This window comes from Lissotriton helveticus, chromosome 5_1 (genome assembly GCF_964261635.1).
Source record: "Lissotriton helveticus chromosome 5_1, aLisHel1.1, whole genome shotgun sequence".
NCBI lineage: Eukaryota > Metazoa > Chordata > Amphibia > Caudata > Salamandridae > Lissotriton > Lissotriton helveticus.
In genome coordinates, this window is record NC_136065.1 from 335,004,861 (window position 1) to 335,027,110 (window position 22,250).

At 41.9% G+C, this 22,250-nt stretch overlaps 1 protein-coding gene across 2 annotated transcripts in view; it reads right to left on the reverse strand.

The window, feature by feature from the left end:
• Positions 1-11,904: 11,904 nt before the first annotated feature.
• LOC144754517 (uncharacterized) overlaps positions 11,905-22,250 on the reverse strand; it is a 424,858-nt gene continuing 414,512 nt past the window's right edge. For both annotated transcript variants that reach the window (XM_078642413.1, XM_078642414.1), the window contains one exon: positions 11,905-13,956. In XM_078642413.1, the coding sequence (XP_078498539.1) occupies positions 13,846-13,956 (111 nt within the window). In that variant the 3' untranslated portion in view covers positions 11,905-13,845. The remainder of the gene's footprint in view (positions 13,957-22,250) is intronic.

Below are 22,250 nucleotides of genomic sequence, written 5' to 3' on the forward strand. Positions count from 1 at the left end.
AAAAGAGAGTTAACCTGGAGACGTTTGATAAGGCGTGGACTGAACTTAGGGCACTTGATGTAAATCCTCGATGGTGAGGGGGCATCAGGGTTAATTTGATTGCATACACTGTGATACAGCTACGATTTAAGGGCGCAGAAATAATAGGCAAGATTAACTTGTCGGAGAGGCTCCTGGAGTGGAGACAGCAAAGTTATGTGGAGATTACACTAAATCCAACCACCTCCCCAACGAGCATGCTATAATGGTCAATTGTGGAGGCAGGGGGTGAGTCTTAGGATACAGATGAAACCTTTCCCAGGGTGTTTGAGAATAGACTTAGGGTTGCTCCAAGTTCATGAGCACAGGATAGTACGAAAGAAGGGTGCAAAACCCATGGTTCACAAAGCAAGAAAAGTACCAAACCTTATGTTAAGTCAGCTGAAAGAGAAGTTAGACAAGTTCTTGCACAAATGGGGTAATTGAAGAAATCCAGGCCTTAGAATGGGTTTCATCTGTGAGCTTGGCAGTCAACAACAGGGGAAAGAGGATTCACATATGTGAGGAACTAGGAGATTTAAACAGGTTAATCTGGATAATGAGTCTTTTCTTAACCTTTCGGAAGCATTGACAATGCATTCAAATGTCACGTTATTTAGTGTGATGGATCTATCATCTGCCTATCATTTGGAATGTATTCATTTTTGTAATTCTCTTTATTGAACAAATACCTGACAGCACACTTTAGTTAAACAGAATCATTTGGCAAATGTCTGAGTGCATCGGGTTCATCTCTCCTAATCAAATACAGTCAGTCCATTACAGTACAGTATCATTGTGTTCAATCCCCATGACATTCCATTACAATTATGAACCTCCATACAACCCTCCCATCGAGGCATCATCCACCGTTTAAATGTTTCAGGTCCCTCTATACTCTACCCACCGCCCCCATATCTTGCCCCACTTCCTCGGGCATCCACACCATTGGTATATGACTTTTTCAACTGCACAGCACCATTTGAGGTCCGCCTTCCACTCAGTAAACCCAGGAGGTTTAATTGCACCCCACGCCCTTGCAATATTTCTTTTTCCCCACTCTGTCTGCCACCATTAACCATATTTGTGTGTATTTTGGCCACAGGTCATCCCGTCACACATAATATATGCCATTGAGCATCCAGTTTTATCTCCTGGCCCACCACCTCAGACAACACTTGCACAATCCCATTCCAGTATTGCTGAATTCGGGGGCAGGTCCACAATGTATGAATGAATGAAAGTGCCCACCTCTCCGCAGCCCCTTGTCCAATGTACAGTAGCACTGCGACCCATTCCATGTATCAGCGCCCTTGAGGTGTATGATCAGTTCAGAATATGCAGTTGTATAATGCGAAACCGTGCTCTTATGGCCACCTCTCGGTACTCTGTATTACCTCTGTTCAAGCGTCATCTTCTAGTATACCTAATTTGGCTTCCCATGCCTCCCGGAGAGCTCCAAGGTGGTCCAGCGTGTTGTTCATTATCTTTTTATATATTAGGGAAATGGCCTTATCCAGCATTGGATCTAATAATACCCTGTCTTCAAGTGGTGTGTATTCTGGTAGTTGTTCACCCATCTGGATGTGGTTTCGGAATGCATGTTTCAATTGCAAATATCTGAACCGTTCCGAATTAGGCATCTGATACTCTGCAAGTTCAAAAATCGCTCGACCTCTCCAAACAACCCTCAAGTTGTCAATCCCCAGTAGCCCCTTTCAGTCCACCAACTTCCCACAGGGAAGTCCTTTTGGTTAGTTTCCCTTCCCAGCCGAGGAATTTGGTCGCTTCCCTCCATATGCGCACTGCTGTTTGTGTGTGCATAGAGTAGTTTTCCCTGTTTTTTCTACGGTATAATGCTGCAGGGTATCATCAATAATGTTGAGCCAGCAGGCTAAGCCTTCGACTTCATTTGTTACATCGCTGGGGACATTCAGGTTTAGGCGAATGCCATTTGGTCTAGCATAGGCACTAGGATGCCTTCAGAAAGTTATGCAGAAAGTCTTGAAAGGGGTTTCTCCGTTGTTTGTTTCCCGGGATGACATTTCATTGTATGGGAAGTATCAAAGGAATCATTATAGTGCACTTATGAAAATGTTGAAAAAACTAAAGCAGCGCAATTACTGTGTTGGAACAGTTTCATATCCAGGCCTCGCCATATCAGTGGAGAGAATCAGCCCTAAATTGCAATTGGCTGATGCCAGTGTCAATACGTTAATTCCCATAAATAGGGACGAAGTGAACATTCTTGAGCCTTGTGGAATTCCACTGCAAATTTACACAGATTTCTGCCTCAGTGGTTCAGCCAATAAGATTACTCTTCTAGAAAGGGATGAAATAGGAGTGGTTGGTAAAGAGTGATCCAGAGTTTAGAAAGGTGTAGATGAACAGACCGCCAACTTTTCGAGTCTTGCTGTGCAGAGAAAGACCATTCTGACCACTAATGCCAGTCTGAGAGGACAAAGTAGTGTTGTGGAGAGTGAGGAAAGAGTGGTTGCTTTCACATCCTGCACTCTTGAGGAGGTCGAGGAACATTTCAGAGATCGAGCGAAAAATGTTGGCATCCTAATGGGTGATTCAGCACTTCAAATTCTATCTGTGGAGACTTTCTATTGTTGCAACAATGAATCATCAACCACTTGCGCAGATTTTCTTTTAAAAGGGAGGTGAGAGGGCTACCAATCCCTCGTATATGAAGGTGAACTGAAGAGGTAAGTGAGTTTCATTTTAGATCCGAGTACTTGCCCGTGTTGACAAATTGTGCACATCTTGCCTTTTGAGATTGCAATTCGAGGGAGACGCAGAAGATTGTTTGCAGAATCTGGAGCAGTTAATTTCACGGGCAAAGGATAACAAACAAGATACAAACAAATGGTCTGAGGCTTGGAAGAGAGAGGAGCTGCTGGGTGCTGTATGTGGTGAAGGGGTGGTTAGATGTCTGTAAACTCTTGGAACAGGATCTTGAGTTCTGGGATGTCAGAGAAAAGTTGTGCATCTGGAAAAGGCGGTTACATAGAGGTAACATATTAATTTACGCTTATGCAGTGAGAGATGAGATTATTAATTTGACCCACTAGAGACATTTAGGTAGAAATGGGACTAAGGCTAGGGTCAGACAACAATTATGGTAGCCAAAAATGGACTGATAGGTGGAGAACGTAGTGAATGAGTGTTGTCTGGGTGCAGGAAATGATCAGACTCGCACAATCTTGGCTACCCCTTTGTCTCCTGCGGTGGTGCCAGATATACCAAGGTCCAAATTGGGGTAGGATACAATGCTGCCTCAAGGATGAGATCACCTGTGATGGGGTGCCTGAAATCAGAGTAACTAATAACTGGGTTACATCTGCATTGAGTGAAATATGAGAGATTTTGAGCAAGTTCTCATTAACCGATCACAGGACGGCACTCTACGCTCCCCAACAAATGGGTTTGCTGATCGTATCAACAGGTTAGTAAAATTGTATGTACAGCATGCTATAGAGACCAAATAGCCAATCAAGGAGATGTTGTGAGCACACTGTAATAGTTTTATACATATGTCAATGGTTTGTGTGTTTGAAGGGACAATTGAAATATCTTAAGCTAAGCCCCTTACGGTTGCAATGCGAGTTGAAAGTGAGGGACCTAGAGTTCACAGTCTGCTGTCTGTAGAAGAAAACACAAACACTATAAAAGGGGGTATGATTAAAAAAAGTGGAGTGTTAGGTGAAGAAATTGGAATGTAGGAGTGCGCTGCATGTCTTGTGCAAAGACCGTGGTTCGTAGGGGAGTTGGTGTAAGTAAAGGGGTCAGATTTAGAGGAAGGGGTTGGTTCCAACTTTTAGGCCCTACAAACTTGTGGAGGTGAGAAATAATGTGGTGGCAACTGAGTCTCGTGATGTGTGAAGCATGTATAAGTCGGCTAAATCTTGAGGTTATGAAGCTGGAAGCAGGAAATAAAGAAAGAAAGATACTTGTGGGGGAGGACGAGAGTCTTTGAAGAGCGAGAAAAGGCTAGCACAGGGACATGCAGAGGGACAATGAGAAGCTTGCTCTCCGTGAAGTCAACAGCTGTTTGATTGGTAACCTGACACGCTGGGCTGCCCGCTTACAATGGGTCGCTCAACCCCTCGTGTACTCACAAGTGCTCCACAATCAGACCTCTGACTCAAATATAGAAAGATAGATCAAGTTCATAAAATACTTTATGAATTTACAAGGGAGGGCCAGTTTGCAATCTCCCAACTTTCGAGGGAAAAAAGGAAAAGGCTTCTATCCAAGGATCATCAATCGGCTGCCAGCAACCATTAGAAGGGTCATCACTTAGATAAGGGGATGGCAGACAACTATTTTTAAAAGGTGGTACTCATTGTTTGGACTCTTCTCTCCAGAAGAGTCAAACACTCTGTTGAGGAGGAACTAGAACTAGATATGCATAGCACCTGCCAAGGGACTGCTGGCACAAGCCCAGGGTGCAGTAATACAGAGACAGTTTGAAATATTTAAATGTAAAGTAGGGCAGGATAGGCCTATTATTCCTTGGACTTTTGAAGCTATAGCACCTAACAGTACCTTATGACACGGTCTGAAAAAGCATTACAACTTACCATACAGTACAACGCTCTATACATTAAAACCCCACACCACACGCATCCATTCAATACTGTAACCACAGACGCAATAATACCACATTTTATCATAAAGTAGAGCACACTGCTGCACACAACAATGAAACAGCGTGCATCATATAGACAGTTACAGCCACATGACACCATGTTGTGCACCACGCAAAGCAAGAGCTTCTTAAAGGTTGACAGGATAGTTATAATAAAACATCACATAACACTACTTCAAAATATAAATTAAAAACCAACTCCACCTTACAAGTTGAACACGTTATCACCTAAGAGGTAGTAACATCGCCTTGTATATTAGTAACTCATCAAGGCACCCCTATGACCAATAGCTGACGTGAATGTTGGCCAATACAGTTTAATCGAGGGGGGTAAGGGGACAGTGGGTGTACAGCCCCCAAAGCAGGCATGTATACTTGGCACTTCCAATATGGCTACTGAAGACCACCCAATACTAGACCCCAAGGAAATACGCACACCAAACTTCATCCCACACAACATCCATGAGCACTATTAAGGAACCTAAAGACACTGACATGCATCCCACACCCTAACAAAGCAACTAACACTCTATGTACTCCTCAACTTCACCCACGGTGTGACTAAGAGCCCCAGCCCCCACTGAGATTTAACAACCAGACGCAAGCAGTCCAGAGGAGAAAGAAACATATGAAGATTGAAAGCTGGAAAACGTAGATACTAATAAAAACACAAATGGAACATGCAAAATATATACACTAGACCAACAGGCACCAGTCCCGCACTCCAGCGCCAGCACCATCGCCGCCGCGAGGGCTGGGACTTCAATCCCCAGGTGCCCCGGCGGCTGTGGCGAGTGACGACACCAGAGCGCCCGGAGGCGCGTAAAGGGAGAGGAGCGCCGAGCGCTCATTGAAAGCCTTGCCTTGCTTGCCGTGAGGAGAACGGCCCTTTGCTCTACCGGGTCCCGCACCACAGCGCCAGCATCCACGCCGTGAGGGGAACGGCTATCTGCCACACCGGGTCCTGCACTCCAGCGCCAGCACCACCGCCGCCGCGAGGGCTGGGACTTCAATCCACAGGCCCCCCCGGGCGGCTGTGTTGAGTGACGACACCAGAGCACCCGGAGGCGCGTAAAGGGAGAGGAACGCCTCTCGCCCCGCGAGTCGCACGCGGGAGCGCCCGGCTAAGCCCGGGACAAGGGCGGGGCAGTCTGTGCAGTCCGGGCAGACCGAGGCAGGGCAGGGCCACCCCCCTTGTGACTATACCTGAGAAGTAAGCATCTGAACATATATTCATGACTGCTCTTTCTTGTTTTTAATATTACTATTTGTTTCATACCATAGATAGGAAGTACTTTGTAAGGTCATAGTTATCATTCGTCTGCCTATCCCCAACTAGCCGTGATTCCAACGGTACTAATGTTCTTGGTGTTTATACTCAGTTATTACTAATGGCTAAGAACAAATCAACCATGGACAACTATTTAGTTAAAATGGTCAGCAAGATTAATAACGATAGAAGGAAATCACTGGGTCGGGAAGATCCGCCTGTGATAATTACCACTGGTGCCAGTAGTGGTTTGATTTTGGCCTCTCCTCCTATCTCTGATGTTCTTACTGATGTCCCACTAGTGGAGATTCCGACAGTATTAGTTGTAGATCAGGATGTACCAGATCAGGATTTACAAGATGACTCCATGGACGCATCACCACGGTGCTCTCCAGTTAAGAGAGCGGTAAGGAAATGCAGGAAAACACAGACTAAGCGGGGAGGAACACATCATAAGAAAACACCTGAAACAGTGCAGAGGAGCACCATTGGTCACAAGGGAATTATGACTATTATTAGTGACAACAATATGAATTCTGACCTTCTGGACCATATAGCCAAGATGCTTGAGGCTAAATTAGAAACTGTTGTTAAGTCTTTAGTGGCAAAAATAGATCTTCTGACAGCTGAAGTGTCTAGATTGGGAGGTCTTCTAACCCAGACAACTAGCGATGAGAGCTTGAAACCAAGGGAAAGGGACATTCTACCTAATAATGCTGTACAGAAGCCATTGGTGGGGAGGGTAAGCACGGCTAAAGTTAGGGAGACAGGCCGATCGGATGGTCAGACTACACAGATTAATGTGGTCCCAACGAATATAGTGGGGTCACCAGCTCAACCGAGGAAAATACGCCCAATTAATCTCCCACCAGTTTATGAACCATACGTTGTCGTACTTTCCAATGTCCCACCCTTAGACACTACACAGCCCAATTTCAGCCAGGAATCACATGATTCGCTTAAGCATAAAACCGTTTCGTGGCTGAATAAGAACTGTGGGTTCCCGATAAACTATTCAGACCAGATATTAACAACGAGACGGGTACCCTGAATTGGTAATGCCAGGAAAACTTGTAGGGGCGAATGTATTGTTATCAATTTCAGACACCCCCAACACGTTGCGACTGTGCTACTTAGAGCAGCATCCCTTAAACTGGGCGAGAATAGTGTGGGTGTGCATCCCTTGGGATACTTTTATAGTCATTTAGCCAAGGGTTCTTTGTATAATACAAGAAGTGGGAATCCAAATTCTAGGATAAGCCCAAACTTTGAGATCCCAACTCATAATAGATGTCATGCATTGAGTAGTTTGGATCAGAACGATTGACTCTTGTCAGTTGGTAGTCTTGGTCTGGGGGTATCTCCTAATACTCAGGTTGGGAAGTTACATACAAATAATCTAGAGTTTGAACAATTACAGATAGTGGTGCCCACTTTGATTAATAATGACAGCCCTAGACTTGGTCCTGCTTTGACGGCAGTGGTGAGCGATCAGATTCCTAAATGTGCTGGGGATAGTAATGGCAGCCCAGGATATGTAGGATTATGCTGTACCAGTAGTACCGCGCATGAGGGTAATATCACTGAAAACATTCCAATGGAAGGAATAAGTACTGTAACTATTCCCCTAGATAGTACATCTATACAAGATACATTGTTGAATGCAGCCCCACTCAGTCCCAAGGAAAATCTACCCGTAAGATTAATATCATGGAATATAGCAGGTTTAGCTAGAAATCTACGGGACCTGGTCTGGTGCACCTACATTGAGGATTATGATGTCATCCTCCTCCAGGAGACTTGGGCCTTAGATATCCCGCATAGGCTTGGGTATAAAACTTTTCATTGTGACGCAATTCCGTCAGTAAGAGGGAGAGAGTCGGGGGGGACTGGTGATCTGGGTAAGAGTCAATTTAGAAATAGAAGTTACTCAATTGCCGATTCCTTCCCTGGATTTATTGGGATTAAAGATGGTGACAAGAAAAAAGGAATCTGTATATCTAATAAATATATATAATAGACCACATCCACTTAATAAGGAATCAAAGGTAGTAGAGCTACTGCATTCCTTTTTAGATACACTAGGACCAAATGCGCTAGTGGTAGTAGGGGGGGGGACTTCAACTGTAAATATGAACCAGTGTTGGGCCTCGATAACCTATTCGATGAACAGGATATAGCAAATGATATCCCGATTTTGGATTCCACTGGGTTAGTTAAATGCTCCGTAGCAGCAACTCAAATTCTACAGTTGACCGTGGGGCATGACTTAAGGGCATGTAATGGCCGCTTACAGTCTGATAGACCAGCAGCCCCAACCTTTTGTAAAGGCAATTGTAAGTCACATATAGATTTTATATTGGTCTCTCTGAGTCTATGGTATTTACTTATTGATTTTAAAATAGATATCAGGACAGAGAGTGACCATCTTCCACTTCAACTATGGTTAAACCCTCAGCCTTTCATATCTACACCAGCTGAAGAGGTCGCATTGAATAATTCTTTTGGGGAACTACAGGTATCAAATAATAGACGTGCTCTGAGATGGCCTTACATCCTGGCTAAAGATTCAACGATGCTAAACATTTACAATACCTTCTCTGACACCATTGCATCTTGCCATGAGCCCTTATTAGGCACCCAGGGTGTGTTAGACCTACACTATCACCTGGTAGATGCTCTAACTCCCTTTTTGAGTAAAATTTGTAAAAGGGATAAGAACCCAAATGAAAGTCATTTAGAGTTAGCTAATCCTTGGTACAATAAAGAATGTCGTCTAGCAAAGTCCCACTTGATTCAGGCTGTTAAAACTAAGAAATCCCAGTGCATAAGAGAAAGTAGGTATGCATATAATAAAACCCTGACTCAGGCAAAAAAAAAGCGTGGGATGATGCATTATGGGATGATCTACTAACTGCAGCTAAATTGAGAGATCAGAGTACCTTTTGGAGTTTAATATCGAAGGGGAATAGAAAGGGTAGATCACCTAAGGATATCTACTTAGACGAAAAAACATGGTGTGACCATTTTACTAAACTCTACTCACATGACGAAGAGGGGTTGCCCATACAAGTCCAAGAGAGCAATTTGGCATCGAGTATTGCTCCTTTACGATTTAGTATAGAGGAGACCATGCAGGCATTACAGGCCATCAAAGCAGGCAAAGCCCCAGGACCTGATAAGATCCCCGGCGACTTATTAAAGCACGTTGTGGAAGTATGGGGGCCTTATATTAACTTTTTATGTAACTCCATAGTGGCTGGAACACCAATTCCCGATAGTTGGAAAGGAGCAGAAATTGTAACAATTTTTAAAAAAGGGGATCGTTATGACCTGGGCAATTATCGCCCAATTAGTTTAATTGATCTTTTACAGAAGGTTTTTGCCAGACACATTTTAAATAGACTTTTAGAATGGATAGAGGAGACTCAGACACTGACCAAATATCAAGCAGGGTTTAGGTAAAAAACCAGCACGGTGGATCAAGTATTTAGATTCACGTGCATCTGCTGGAAGTATATTAATATAAGAAAGGGCAGCCTGTATGTGGCGTTTAAAGACTTGAGGGCCGCCTTCGACCATGTCCCACGTAATCTCCTGTGGACCACACTAAGAAATATGGGGGTCCCCGGCGAGCTACTCCAAGAACTCATCAGACTACACACAGGAAACTATGCCAAAGTCAGATGGGGGAAGGGAGGTGAAGTATCAAAGCCAATTCCTGTGAGTCGTGGCATGCGCCAAGGCTGTGTGCTGGCGCCTGCGCTCTTCTCACTATATGTTAATGACATACCTACATATCTGAGGGACTGCAATCATGACTCCCCGAAGCTAGGAGACGAGGCAATCACGGCACTTCTTTTTGCCGATGACACAATCCTCATCTCTCAGAGTCCTAAGGGTCTCCAAAATCTGGTGAACAAATGCTATGGTTATTGTGTAGAGAAGGGGTTAGAAATAAATTAGTCTAAAACGAAATATATGTCCATAAACCCGCAAAAGTCCTTTAGGAAGAATTTGGCCTTAAATAATCAAAAATTGGAGTATGTGGAGAGTTTCAATTATCTAGGTGTTATGTTGGATAGTACCCTTTCATGGAAGGGGCATCTGGTAAAAAGTAGATTGTCTTTCAAACAAAATTCGATGCCCATACTAAAAGTGCACGGCGCAAGTCATTCTAAAGCTATCACGCCGGCACTTGAAGTATTTAAGGCAAAGGCCCAATCAGCGGCACTTTATGGTGCTGAGGTTTGGGGGCATTGCTGTAAAAGCAACTTTGAACGAGACGAAAATCATTTCATACGTAGGTTGTTAAAAATACCAACTAGAACTCCCCTAGTTCCAGTGTTTCTGGATATTGATCTTAAACGGACAGATTACCAAGCGATTTTAAGGCCATTGTTGTATTGGGTAAGGCTCTGGACAACCCTGGAGCTGTGTAATTATAAAAGTGGATTGTTAGAAGTTATTCAGATTGATGAGTACAAGAAAATTGCATGGTTAAAACATATTTCCTTTTGGTGTACTAGGTTAGGGTTATCCCATTATTGGGAAGAGCCTCGGAATATGACACCCCCATGTAAAAAACTCCTAAAGTCCACTTTCTGGTCTTATGTCAATGGTGAGCTACTCCATAGTTCATCAATTGGCATATTGACCCAGAAATTCATGAATGTAAAGGATAATGCTGCATTTGAACCGTTTATGGACGAGATAGGACCACCACTAGCAAAAACGTTATATTTGCAATTTAGATATGGGGTGCTCCAGACGAATGCAAATACCTGTGGGTGGGGGGGTAAAAATGATAGCGGTTTTTGTATTCTCTGCTCTCAAAAGGCAAAAGAAGATGACGTCCATCTAATGTTTTTTTGTCCGGTCTATAAGTTACCTAGAGACCGTTGGATCAGACCCCTCTGTAAAAACATGGGTGTTAGATCCTATAAAGAGGCAGATCGTATAATTAAGTCTAATACCTCTCAACTGGTAGTGGTTTGTATAAGCAGGTTTCTATTCAACGTGTACCTAATTAGAAAACAGCTTGGCCACAAGCTGTAATGTAATAATGGGGTCCGTAGTCTTCTTCACCCTGCATAAGTTACCATAGATAGCACTGATTTTATCTTTTAAACATGGTTTTTAAAGGTTTTAATCTGGCTTTTAAAACATGAAAACATTTTTTTAATCTAAATTATAAAGTGAGATTTTGATTTTAATGTGGTATTTGTAAAATTACTGATATGGATTAATTGTTCGATTGCCCCGTTTCATTCATTGTAACCTGATTATGTGACTAACTGCTGGTATAGGGTACTGTATATAATTGTTTGTAAATGTTTTTTTTTGTACTTCCTGCTTTTATGGTATATTAGCCAAAATAAAGTTGAAACAAACAAACAACAGGCACCAATGCTCGCAGGATAAGACAGCACAACTAAACTAGGGGTACAAATGAACAGACTGGGCAGAGGCTGAAGGATGTCTGACCTAATCCTGTATAGGAACACAGTCTTGTTTGCAAGTTAGACGCTTTCTTGTGCGTTGATACAAACTGTGTCAATGGGCCACTGAAAATGTATGTATGACATTGTGCTATATGAAATATAAAACGAGCACCTGCACGATTAAAGGACAGGTAAAGCTGGAGAGATGCAGGGTTCTAGGTACCAAGTTATGCCTCGTGATAGGCAGGTTGCTGATCCTATCCTGCAGTCATATTCTGCGTTTTAAGATGTTTGTAAAAGTAGGCCAGGGTGTCAGAGATGTAAACATTAGATTTCTTTTAAGGCTAGGCAATGGATCTGGGTTAGCCAGTTACAATACAGCTATTCTTTCAAGTCCCCAGTCGGATCTCTTACCTGGTGGTGCCTGCGCTGCACCACTAAAGAACAAACCTGTTCAGACACAAAATCTGTTCACAATGAGCGAGATCATGGAGCACAAACAAATAAGACACGTGCACCTTTGGCAAGCCTTTATTTTCACTCAAGCTGCTTCTGATAACCAAGACCCATCTCTTGAAATGTTCCCGTCATTGTCCAAGTCACACATGCTACAAAATAATTCTAGTAAGTGAAAAGGGATTTGTGAACAATGACCCACAGGACACCGGAATGAGTCCAAAAAACTTAGAGGCAGAAAATCCTGTAGGAACACAAAGAGGCTTCCTGACATGCATGTGTCTGAGTGAGTGATTTAAGCAGATACTAAACACAGTCATTTGAACCTTGCCATAACCCTTACAAGAAGTTGTGGGAGTGGAAAGACTCAATAACACTATGGGTAAATGGCCCTTTTTAAAAATATTAATTGATAATATTGGTGGCAGAAAGGGACAAAGGCAGATAAAGCCACAACTAAATTAAGTAGGGACGCCAGGATTAGAATTCATATCGACTAGTAACACAGTGGTCAGCTTAGCTTAGCCAGTGGAGACTTTATAGGCCTTAAACATAGAGGTCAGCACTACTCAAGGTGCCCAGATTTGGAGTAAAGGAGTCTTGATGACTACCAACAGCAAACAAACCGGGGACTTGTTAGCACATTAGATGCGCCTTTTGGAGCAGTCTCTTAGTAGTCACTTGTGATAATCACCAAGGCTACCTCGCCTCTTACTCAGATATTCTTTAGATATTATGGGTGGAGCCTGGGTAGGAAGCAACATCAAAATATGGAAGACAGAACAAATCTATTTTGCCCATCAGCCGTAAGGGTACCATCGTCTGCTGAGTGAATGTGCTCTTTTCTCAGGTGTACATGTAGGATCCATGCGCTTATTGTGTAAGTGCACCACACAGTTCTGCACCTAAGCGCTATCCCTGACTGAGGGGTATCACTCACCCGGTCTGGACAACAGGCAGCCATTTTGACACACAGTGACGCAAGCTTTGCTTCCAACAGCAGCATTGTTGTTTACAGCAACCACAGGCTGGACTACAGGCGACCACATTTGTGATCAAGTGCTGAAAGTGATACATGCTTGGCTTCCTACAGCTATCTCAAGCCTGGTCTGGGGACCATTTTGGTGCTAAAGTGCTAAAAGTGATGGGTACTTTGCTTTCACACTACCCCAGCGAATACATTTATGAAAGCGTCAGTCCTTTTTTCTACATGAGAGTGTCACTCTATACTCTACTCTTCTTTAATGCATTTACAATAATACTCCATCTTTTATCTTTTTTATTAACGTCATTATTATTGTGGTTTAATGGTGTGTATCTGATTCATAGCCTTATGCAGGCAGAGTAAGTTGTAACTTCTCTATTACTCGCTCAGTCCTACCACTACCTGCACAGTCTCTCCTGGGACACAGAAAATTCGTACCTCTACGCACACAGGCTAAGAGGAACAAGACACTTGGAATTCAAAACAAGAGTCTGTTTCACATTAACTGTTCAAAAGTCTGCTTTATGCAAACTAATAAGAAAAAACATTGAAAAGCTAAATGAGAAAAACATTGAAAACGATATGGATAAAAAAAAGGCACACCAGGCAATGAAAAATCTTAAAAAATATAAATGACTGACAGGCAGACTGGTCCTTTTTAAAACACCCCGTGTCTGTAACCATTGTAATGAATCCTAGCGGGCAAAAGTCTTGAAGGTGTAAAGGTGCACTTGGGTTTTCCTCCAATGGAAAATGGAAACGCGATGGCGGTCCGGTGAAAGTAGAGCAGGCGCAGACAGTTCTGAGATGCGTGGTGCGCACTAGTACTCATAGGAATACTATACAATATGAAGAAGACAAGTCCTTCCCGTCTGATTTTGGCTTGGGATTTTGCACAAGTTATGTCTTTGAGACCTAGTGTAAACTCTTATCTCTGCACTAGGAGGCAGTAGGCCAAGTCTCTCTCAAGCAAGTGCACTTCTTGCCCTCGCCACCAGGGGCAGTGTCCATCAGGTCAGTAGTAGTGGAACTTTGTGTCGTTCCCTCTGGGGTCCTCTCTGCGAGGCTTGTTCTCCTGGGCCAAATCCATGTCTTCTGGGTCATCCATCTCCCCTCCATGATCCTCCTGAAGCAAACGGGTCAGGGGACAGAATGAGGGTAAGAGGGCGCAAAAAAGAGAGAGAGATAGAGAGAAGTACAGAGAAAACGGTGCAGCGAAAGAAGGAGAGAACAGTGAGTATCAGAAACGAAGAAGGAGCATAAAAAAAATGGAGGAGGAAATAAAAAAGGAGGAAAGTGATATTAAATGGAGAAAGGAGATGGCAAATGAGATTAAGCAGAGCAACAACAGGCAGGAAGTAGGCATAAGATCCGGGAAGGGACAAGCGAGTAACACAGAGGTGAGTGAAATAAAGATACAAACAAGATTAGAGTTTACGGATAGGCAAGATTAAATGTACTCAGGAAAAAGAGATAAATAGTAAAATTAATGTGAGATGTTCAAACAGGAAGAAGACATAGGAAAGAAGACAGGAACGGAGAGGGGAGTAAAAGAAGAAGAGATAGAAATGCATGGGAGAAAAAGACATCTGAATTAGTACATGAACTTCCATTTTATTTTCTGTATTTTATGCAGACCCCTGCCACCCCCTTCCATCTTCTTTTGAGGGGCGGGAAGATTAAGACTACTTTGAACCACATGCCCAGTTGTGAGCGACTAAAGAGAAAATCATTCAGTACATTTTTGTTTCTCTCTGTTTATCCGAAACTAGTCATAGTGGGTGAACTGATCTGTCTAGAGTACGTGAACATTGGCCAGGATGGGGTGAGTGGGCATTTGGAGGGACTGTAGCACATGCAGCACGCCCCTGAAACCGAGTAAGCGAGAAAGGTGTCAAGAGACGGGGATGTGGGTAGAGCTGACCTGCAGTCTCAACATCCTGAAAAGAGTGAGATGGACTACAATATTTAAGGCAATAAGGAACAGCGCCCTCCCAGAAAACTTAGGAAACTGCTGTTTTGCTTAAAAATGGATATTCAGATAGAGCACAATTTGTGTCTAGGAGAACAAGGTACTATATGGATTTCCATTACTTAGGTTATTTGTATTTTGTACAGTGTTGCATTCACTAATTGCTAGGGCTTCGGGGATGTCCATGTTGTGTACAGCTTAAAGGGCGTGCTTCTTAGGGATGGGTCCCTTGTCACATTCCTCTAAATTTATTACGGGGTTCAAGGCGATGCCCTGGGTCTACCCATCTGGATTAGCGATATGTTCTTGGTGAGATCTGTCCTTTGATGCTTGCAACTTTAAGTGATATGCTATGTTGTACATGTTCACATGGCGCACATTCAGCCCTTGGAATGGCCTCGCTTTCTTCTTAGTGATATAAGATTTCTTTCAAAGGTCCATTTCTCAGCTTTTACTGGATTCTTGCCAAGTCCTCTCACCCGTCAGTCTTGCCGATGCCAAGCAGAAGCCAAGAACCACACTGGGCACAATGTGCAAACCCTTTGAAGGATGTGGCTCTCTTCGTGGGGGCAACATTCTGAAGTACTCCTTAAAAAATTTCCTGGCAGCTACATTAAGTAAATAGCAGGACTCTGGATTAGTTGCCACTTGCTCCTTTCTGACTCGATTATATGTGAGGATGAATTTAGGTTTCTGGTTAATGATTATCCCAAAATACCTGTCCTGTATGGACTGCCTAAAGTCCACAAGAATATGATGGACCCCCCTATGCGGCCAATTGTCTCCGGGATAGACTCGATCACGGAGCCGCTAAGTAAATACGCTGATCACTTTATTCGTCCGTTGGTAGAAAAATTACCATCTTATATTAAAGATACCACGGACATGATCTCGAAAGTGGAAGGGATTGAATTTAATGAGGAGACCCAATGGTTAGTGTGCTTGGACATTGAGTCCTTGTACACAAATATACCACAACAGGACGCTATTACTATGATGAGCAACATTTTATGCGATGAAGAGGGTGACCTCTCAGCCCAAAATGCTTTTATCCTTGAATGCATTGAAATTGTTCTGATGAACAAAATTTTCTTATTTAACAAAGATTTCTTTTGTCAAATCAAAGGCACAAGCATGGGAGCCACATGTGCTCCCAGCTTAGCTTGCCTATATGTAGGAAAATTTGAGGAGCAACATATCTATAATGAAGTCTGCCCTTTCTATGAGAACATTAAACACAGGTCTAGATTTATAGACGACGTGTTTTTTTTATCTGGGAAGGAAGTGAGAATGATTTAAATGCATTTCTTGAATGGCTTAATTGTGGGGACCTGAACTTAAAATTTACAGCCAACAAGAGTCAAGTGGCAGTTGACTTCTTGGATATTAAGATCAAGGTAGTGGAACGAAAATTGTGTGTGGAGTTATTTGTGAAACCATCTGACAGAAACACGCTCCTCCATCACACAAGCTATCACCCCAAATGTCAGAAGGATGGGATTCCTTATAGCCAATTTATTAGGATCCGACGTAACTGTACAGATAAAAAAACATTTGAGGAACATGCCCAAAATTTGAAAGATAAATTGCTACAGAGGGGCTATCCAAAAAGATTGATCAGAGAAAGTTATAAAAGAGCAAAATATCAAAACAGGGAAAGTTTGTTTGAGCCAAAACCCAAGGCACAACAACAAGAACCAGGGATTGTGATGGTATCTGATTACAATGGTATGAGTTTCAAACTTAATAACCTTATTATTAAGAATTGGTCGATTCTGAATAAAATAGGCGAGAAACCATTACCAAAACCCATCTTCTCATACAGGCGGAACAAAACTATCCGGAATTGTTTGGTTCAGTCTTATAGAGAACCTAAAATAGGGTCCCAGCTGAGTATTGATCAAGGTAGACCTATCCGTGGTAATTTACCATGTGGGACTTGTACTCACTGTAAATCGATCATCAAGACCGACAAAATTGACCTGAATGGTATTTCACATTGGATGAATGAACACGTGAACTGCAGAACATCCAATGTGATATATCTGTTAATATGCCCTTGCCAAAAGGGCTACGTCGGTGAAACAGGCCCAGAGATGCGACTACGCTTAACTGAGCATAGATCGGCTCTAAAGAACCATAAAAAACTCTCCATTAGAAGAACATTGGATGGCTGAAAATCACAAAGTGGATGAACTCAGGTGGTTTATTTTAGAAAAAATAAAGACATCCTCAAGAGGGGGTGATTCTGGGAAAAGACGTAAACAGAGAGAGCAATTTTTTATGTCTAAATTCAGAACATACACACATGGGCTTAACAGTAGAGAAGAGTGAGAAAGGATTATTAGATGAATACAGCTGTATGGACACTCTCTGTGGAAAAAATCAGACTAATATATATGATTGAGGTGAGAATAAGACTACACATGAGATATGTAAATGATGGACTATTCTATAAAAATGTATAAAACGATGATGCATTGATTAAAGAAACATTTACGATTTGAGACAAACAACACTAGGTAGATAGTACCGTAAGGTTGAATGAATAAAACAAGGACCAGTGTATTCATATACTGATAGTGATAACAATGTACCTACTCAAGTGAGAACATTACGTTTGCCTGTCTATTTTAGAATTATATAAAAAATTGTGATGTATGCAATGAAAAAACATTGGGTTAGCAAATACCGACGATATGGATAGGAAAAACTTTTTGTTTGCATCATAGTAGATCATGTGACTGTATATCTCTGTTTATCATCTGGTCAGACTACTATTTGTTCATTATAACATCGATATAAACTTTGGGTACATTTCTACTAGGATAAAAGGGCTCTGAAAAGGTCACTAGGTTCACTTAAATTCATAAGAATTACTTTAATGATAAGTACTACGAATATTGCAGATACCTAATGAATTGGCATGCCGTAGCTCTTTTTTATGGAATATATAAAAAAATTTCCTTGTGAATGCAACCATATGTCAATCTTTGATGATATGAAAAGAATGACCAAAATAGGCTTTAGTCTATAAGAAAAAGATTTATACGATCGTGAGGTATAGAAATATTACAGAGGTTGCACAGAAAAGGGACGCTTTAGTCCGTCTTTCATTATGATCAAATAGCTCCGTGATTGAGATACGGCTCACAAGTAAAAAAATGAGAAGTGTTGTCCTTGCGAAAAAACTTCAAAAATGGCGATGGTTTTTCTACCAAGAAACGATATTCTATATACCTAAACCAGTAGAATATGACGGATTTGTAAACGATAGAGGTAATTTCTCATTTTATCACGGTGGACATTAAATAAATTGAACAGAAATAGGCAGAAGACTATCCTGTGATTTGGAAAGTTATATTTAGATTTACTTAGATTAGATGCCGTAGTCCGTCTTCGACCCAGTAGATACGGTTTAAACTACAATTATAAACTACAATGATGGCGGACTGAAATAGGTAATACGTTAGTAATTAGTTTCACCTGTTGCCCATCAATGTAATTAACTGAAGGTCTGAGGGGTATAAAAACGAGGTGGTACAGCAGCGTTTCATCGTGCTCCGGAAACCAGTGAGACCGGGACGGAGAACCGCTGCTGCAGTCACTGAAGGTAAGGGAAACACGACAGGCTACTTGTGCCGGTAGGGAGGTGGGAGGTCTATTCGTTAGTACGAATATGCACTAAGGACTACCCGCCCTAACCCAGCTTAGAATGTTTAGTATAAAATGAGTTAAACTTGATATTTATGTGCCATTCATTTATACTTAAACAGAGTGCAGACGGGCAATAACCCCTGAAATAATGTGATTTAGCAGCAGCCCCTGGTTATTGTCCGCGACAATATAAGATCTTTGGAAAAACAGAGTTAGAATATACTCATGTTGCTTCGACTACCGAATGTAATATGAACGGTAGAGCTCACTAAAATATGGCCAATGTGTCTAGTTCATTGATAAAGATAAGGGGTATTTACCCTGTTCACTCACAATTCCCGTGAGACCCCTGTAACCGAAGGATAAAAAGGAGGATATATGAGCATGTGCTATGTACAAGATATGCTAAAAGGTATAATATCTGAAAATTATAAGGAATAATAACCCTGAATTGTAACCATAAGTAGTAGGTATAGCCTTGGTGACATTATATATTACATGATCTAGGCACGCAGGATCCACTTAAAGCCATACGAGGGATCTACTTAGGATACTACAGAGGAGGAATATCCCCCTGTCAACAAAGGCGAAAATTGATAAAGCCTGAGAATTTCAAGACCGTGGTAATCTATTGTGAAGCACGGCACACGATGCATTCAGTAAGTGTATAATTGGACCAATAGGTTTACTATCTAAATAAGAAAATAAAATGTATGACTAATACTGCATAATATTTTTATACAGATTCTCTGATGGAATAGAGAACTGAATCTGAGGTTCTTCATCTATTGTGACCCCAGGGATACTCATCTGGTATCCGAGAAATTACAATTAATAATAAGTAAGACCTGTTTATGACCATTCATCTAAATAGCCGTTAGATTGTAAAAATTGTGTAATGATGGTAATACTAATTGTATGTATCTTTTTTAGAAAGAAGATTTGATGTTTTTAAATGATATTGTCCTGAGGAAGGTGTTCTATAAAAATGAAGCACCGAAACGCGTCGACACACAGACTTTTTATGTATAAAGAAATCTTTTCTTAGAATGATGTGTATTGTGAAATATGTATTGATGTAAAATGTATAAGAATTGTACGTAATGTTGCTATGAATAATGTATGTAACTGATTTTAATGTATTGTGAACAAATATGCATCTATTTTAACTTTTTAATACGAAATAAAAAAATTACTAAGATACACACAGGTTTTGTTATGATCAGAATTCTATATAGGGCTCTGTTTAATTCTGAAATTGGTCTAAACAAATGTTTTTCTGTAAATAATTTGTACATAAGAGTCTAAACACACAGAAAGGAACTTCTCTTTTTGAGTGTGCTATCTCCCGGTCCTTTCTGGGTTTGCGTGGGAAAACTCTTGCTTTTTTGGAGTTAGTTGCCACTTGGCCAGGCTATGGCTGGTGCGTATTTAGACTGCTGGCGGGGTACGTTGTGACAGATGAACAGGACAGGACATTATGAACTGGGCAGGTGGATTCCTGCTAGCTTGACCATGTCACTGCATGTTGACGTCTCAGTCATAGCCTTCTTAGGTTCTTGAAAAGTAACTCTCGCAGAAGGCTCAAAGACATTCTAATAACTTTTCTGTGGATTACAGGTCGCCAGGTCCTTTTCATATGAATGTCTGCGAGGAGATGGCTGTTTGCTGCCAAATCACAGAGCCATAGTTTATCCGTAGTTGGGAGGCCAGTTGGAGAGGTGTGCTACCCAGGCCTTTGTTTCGATTCACTTAATGCATAGTTACAGATTCCCCTGGCAGCCTGCAGGGTGCCTTTATGGTAGATTTGATGTGATTAGCTTACTAAATTACCCAATGTTCAGCTGCATGCAGAGTACAACTATGCTTTGGTGAAAGGCAGATGTTTTTTTATTTTCAACATCTTTATCCATAAAGAAACCCCTGTATATAACCCCACAAACTTTGGGAGTGTTCCATTTTGCTTCACACTCCAGGGGCGCGGGGGTCATCCCAGCCTTTTCCTGGAGTACATCTCAACCCAAAGGCAGTGTGGGAGAGGGTCAGGGAGGAATTTTTGGGATTCACGCATTCTCAAGATAAACCATACTTTAATCTGCCTGTTCCCCATCCCTTGCCTGTGGTTTACTGCAGCGTAATTTTTCATAGCAGTGCAGGACAATTACGCAGTAAATAATGTTCAGTGCACTCTCAGATGCTATCCCCATCACACACACACACACACAAATTAAAAGGTATTAAAGCGGGGAAGTTTCCCTTGGGCTTGTGCTCTTGCTTTGGGGATTGCTTCTGGGAGAGGACTCTCACGCCCGCCTCCTCACCCACACTTTGCTTTTCTGCTGACACTTGTGACAAAGAACAATGCGCTGGACCAGTCTGCGTAAAAATAGCAAAAGATCAGAAGCACGCAGAACCATTCACATTAGAGAACAGCTTGATTACCCACAAACTGTCAGCAGCTTAGTTATAAGGATGGGACAGAAACGTTCTGTGACCGCTTGTATAACGCTACGAAGCATCAGCAATGTGAACAAGTCTGGCTCATACTTGCATGTGCCACTTCGGTCACTGGTGAATTTTTGGTCTCAATACCTAATTCACACGTGCGCTCTGCCACACAAGCTTGCACTCATCCATCCATCCATCCAACAACTGACTCATTCTTGCATTCATCCACTTACGAAGTACGAACCCACAAAAACACACTCATATTCTCAAGAAACATATGCAGGATAACTTAAATTAACAAAAGCAGAAAAAGATCAATGTAGCATATAATTTTGGCAGGCAAGTGCGTACAATAAAAATAGGTATTAAAATATAAATAGCATGTCTGGCAGTCCTGGAATGGTATTGTGCTTAGTCTATTGTTTCTATTCTGATCCGAGATGGCTGACCTGTTGCTTCGGAACGTGAATGGGAAAATAATGATGCAGCAAGGAGAATATCATTCCAATATGGCTGTCTGGTTTCGAAGCAGTGGGCATGTGGGATGCGATGTACAGTAGATTAAATGAATGGCAAGTGAGTCGGTCATTGGTTTTAACACAGTGCAATAATAATCCATCCTCAAAGGTATGTTGGCTTTGCCAATAAATAATTAGGGGCTACTACTGTTTTCATAACGTTTCATAATCAACAGACCTGACCTATGGCATTTAACATATTTTTTCCCAAAAACCCAACAGTCCTATAACCTTTGTCACTGCGACTGTATTGAGCATCACATTTCCCATAAGGCAACCATCAGGCACACTGTCATGACATTACGCACACATTTACAAAATTGACAAAACAAACCTACACACAACCCATCCAAACGGATCCGAACAAAGATTATCACAATGTAGAACCCCTCCTATGAGGGCCTAACAGGGAATATTGCAGTACAAATCATCCCCTACAAGGGTTTGTCAGATGGGGTAACTATCACCAAACCTTTGTCTCCTCCAGTAGTCTGAGAGTCCAAGTAATACAATGCCTTAGCGTGGTGTAATAATAAAGCATGACTAAAGGCCTATTGGCTTTAATGGATGCTTTTCACAATAGATAAGTGAGGTCGACTGCACGTGTCTTCACTTTTCGATATTAAGAGATCACACCTACAGCATCTGACATATGGCCTACTGTACTGCGCATAATCTTTCCAACAGGGCATGAAGTGCGATAAAAGCGCTCTTTCAGTGAAAGGACACCACTTCTGCGCAATCAATTGCTCTAGTTAAAAGATTTTGTAGGTGGAGCCAAAGCCCCTCTCCTGTAGTGTTTCTTAAAGCTCTTTGTCTGTTGGT